This window comes from Corticium candelabrum, chromosome 19, assembly GCF_963422355.1.
Source record: "Corticium candelabrum chromosome 19, ooCorCand1.1, whole genome shotgun sequence".
In the NCBI taxonomy this organism is placed as follows: Eukaryota; Metazoa; Porifera; class Homoscleromorpha; order Homosclerophorida; family Plakinidae; genus Corticium; species Corticium candelabrum.
Window position 1 is genome coordinate 2,416,231 of NC_085103.1, and position 3,012 is coordinate 2,419,242.

The following is a 3,012-nucleotide window of genomic DNA, read 5'->3' on the forward strand; positions in this document are numbered from 1 at the left end:
GAAGGGCGAAGCAAGAATGTTGACTTCTTTCTTGCACTTAGCGACTATTCTTCGCTATTGTTCCAAAGCAATCGCTTTTATGGTAACTCAGAGGAAATGTCTAAAGCGTTAGTCGAGAAGGCTATGTTAAACATCGAGTATTATAATTATTCTTTTCGCTATCGAGTTCTACATTTTCTAAACGAACTTTTGCAAATTGCCAGCTTTATCTGTCCGACTGCAACTTCGACAGAAATGCGGGGATCTATTAGCACACATCCTTATCTGACTGCTTCACTTTCTCGTCGATTACAGACGCTCAATTTGCCCTCTTACTCCAGCAACTGCGTACGAGCAAATGAAACAAGCGATCACCTTATTGAAAGTAATAGGATTAAAGGTCTTGTAGCTTGTCAACTTCTTGCAAATGTGCTTCTCATTTCTTGCGAATCAGAAGATCCAATAGAGCATTCCGACTTCTTACTACTGCGATCACGTGCTTTACGGTATACGTATAAAATCAGAATTACAGTGAATCAGTTTTGCTATTTTGTATTAATTGGTTTATGGTGTTCATAGTGGCTTGTCGCAAGTTGGAGCAACAATCGGTGCTGTAACGGTAATAGAAGTAATTGAAGATGTCTTTCGCAATATCGACAACACTTCTGACTTACCTTATCGTCTCTTGTTTCGACTGGCTGAGGATTTTCGTGGAAGGCCATCAGAAGCTCTGGAAATTGGAGTGAGAGCGTACACAGCGATGTGGAGCTATTTTCATTGCGGCAACGAAACAAAAGTTGTAAGGTCTACACCCAGTTTCTTCGCTCTTCTTCTTCGTGGCGCTCACTGCATGGGTTCCTCGGCTATGCAACTTGATCTTGATGCGACGCCATCCGGAGATGTGACGGTATCGTTTGAAAATACAGACCATGTGTTGCGACTTGTAATGGAAAAGTGGGAAGATGCTCTTGTGATCTTTCATGTTGTCGCTGAGGTATATATATATATATATATATATATATATATATATATATATATATATATATATATATATATATGTAAACACTGTATATACAAATTTGACGGTGTCTGCTATATTGTTTATAATATTGATGTGCGTTTTTCATTTTGGCAGTTGGCGAGAGTATACGAAGGACGGCAGTGTTGTGTCTGTACTCAAAGTGAAGATGTTGGGTCGATTGAATGTACGAGCACGCTACAACCACGAAGTTCGCTTATTTCCCTCAGTCGAGCTAACGGAATACTTTCTTCGGTCTTGAATAGGTGAGGATATTCTGAAGTATATCATTCAATTGACTAAATCCAAACGCAAGATTTAGGTCTTTTAATTAATTAAGGGAATACAGCGTAGTGCAAGGAAATTTGTTTTATTTCTCTAAACAAATCTGATTGCTCTAATTTTGTAGTAATAATTATATACAACTGTAGGTTTGTGCACCATTTTCTTATTGAGCAGCTTAATGAGTCTCAAAAATTGTTGAGAGCATTCATTTCTATAAATTGTTTTCTGATTGGACACATTTGAAAGATGCACGCTTATGGAACAGTGGCATATTCGTAGGTAGGGGGCCTGGTACGGGCACATACTCTTCCCAAAATATTTCAGTCATGGGGCAAGAGAGGTCAGACGATATATGTACGGTTATTGTGGCTATCGAGACAGACTTGTTACAAGGAACAGGTTTAGATCCTGCATTTGACGCTTTTGCAGACTTAGCTAAACAAAGCCAGAGAGCTGCAGTCACATGCATGGGTAGTTGAGCGTTTAATATGTAATATATATATATATATATATATATATATATATATATATATATATATATTGCAACTGCATGGGTGGCAGCTGGTTCAATGCCAGTGGAAGTGAAGGGCCTTTCTGGGGAACGGATTCTGCTGGAAATTTTCTTCATCATTTCGGCGTACTGCGGTAGCTATAGCTGAGACCACTGGAGTCACCAGGTGTGCTAGTAAAGGCCCTGAAAACTATAGAATTTTTCTGATGGCAGTGGTCTATTGTCAGGTACCGGAGCGCTTAAGGATTTAGATTTGAATTATACTGTACTATCACGGTACTGTATAGTTGAGATTTTAATTTTACTTTCATTTACATTGCAAATATGAATTGTTGCCGTCTATTGAATCTACGTGACGTCAAGAGAGAATTACCAGGGACTAACTGTACTGATGTGGCAAATCATACACACAAATCAGACCACACTGTACCGTGTATAGTTACAGCACACACTGACACACACCTGACATTAGTCTCAGAAAGACTACCGCATGGTATACACAACAATGGCGTATACAGGAATGTTATCCAGGTTGGGGGGGGGGGCCAACTTCAAATTATACGCGCAAAGTGTAGCCTCATGTACCTAGGACGTCTGCGCGCAAGTATTGTTTGTACTGTCGTCTCTATTGGAGCACCTCGATTTCTTCCACTTGTACCTCGTTTTCACGATGACCTATTTATATATAGTGACCGTAGGCTGCTGATTGGTGGGCTTGGCCTCCGTAGCTCCGTGATTTCTACGCCTATGCAAGTGCTCAAGTTGATGCCCACTACTGTATGTGCATCCCTTTCCATGTCTGATATGCTGTATGTCGTTGTAGGTGCAAGGCGGTAATTCTTGCTACTCTGGCGGATACTGACCACCGTTCTTGGAGAGACTGTCAACGTTCTGATCAGCGTATAGTCCATCGTCCTCTGACGGATAACGACTTTCTATGTTTGAAGACAATTATTCAAGCACTTCCGGATGATTCCGTAGACGTGAAGTCTCTGGCTTCTCATTCTGCGTTTGGCAACAGATTTCGGCGAGATGTTGACCCAAATTTCGAGGATGTGTGTCCGTTTGAGAGCGACTTTCCTGTACTAACGAACTGCTATGAATCCTATTATGGGCAACTAATACGTAGCAAATTGCTCAGACATTACTTGTTTCCGAAACCCTAGTTTTATACTGAATGACACGTAAATGTATTTATTAATAATTATAAGAGAGTTTC

General features: G+C 40.4%; 1 protein-coding gene across 1 annotated transcript; it reads left to right on the plus strand.

Moving 5' to 3' along the window:
* The first annotated feature begins 96 nt into the window (after positions 1–96).
* On the plus strand, positions 97–3,012 carry LOC134194556 (uncharacterized). The gene is made up of 4 exons (XM_062663500.1): positions 97–485; positions 559–973; positions 1,115–1,263; positions 2,617–3,012. The coding sequence occupies exons 1-4, from the start codon at positions 97–99 to the stop codon at positions 2,957–2,959; spliced, it is 1,296 nt and encodes a 431-aa protein (XP_062519484.1). The 3' UTR covers positions 2,960–3,012.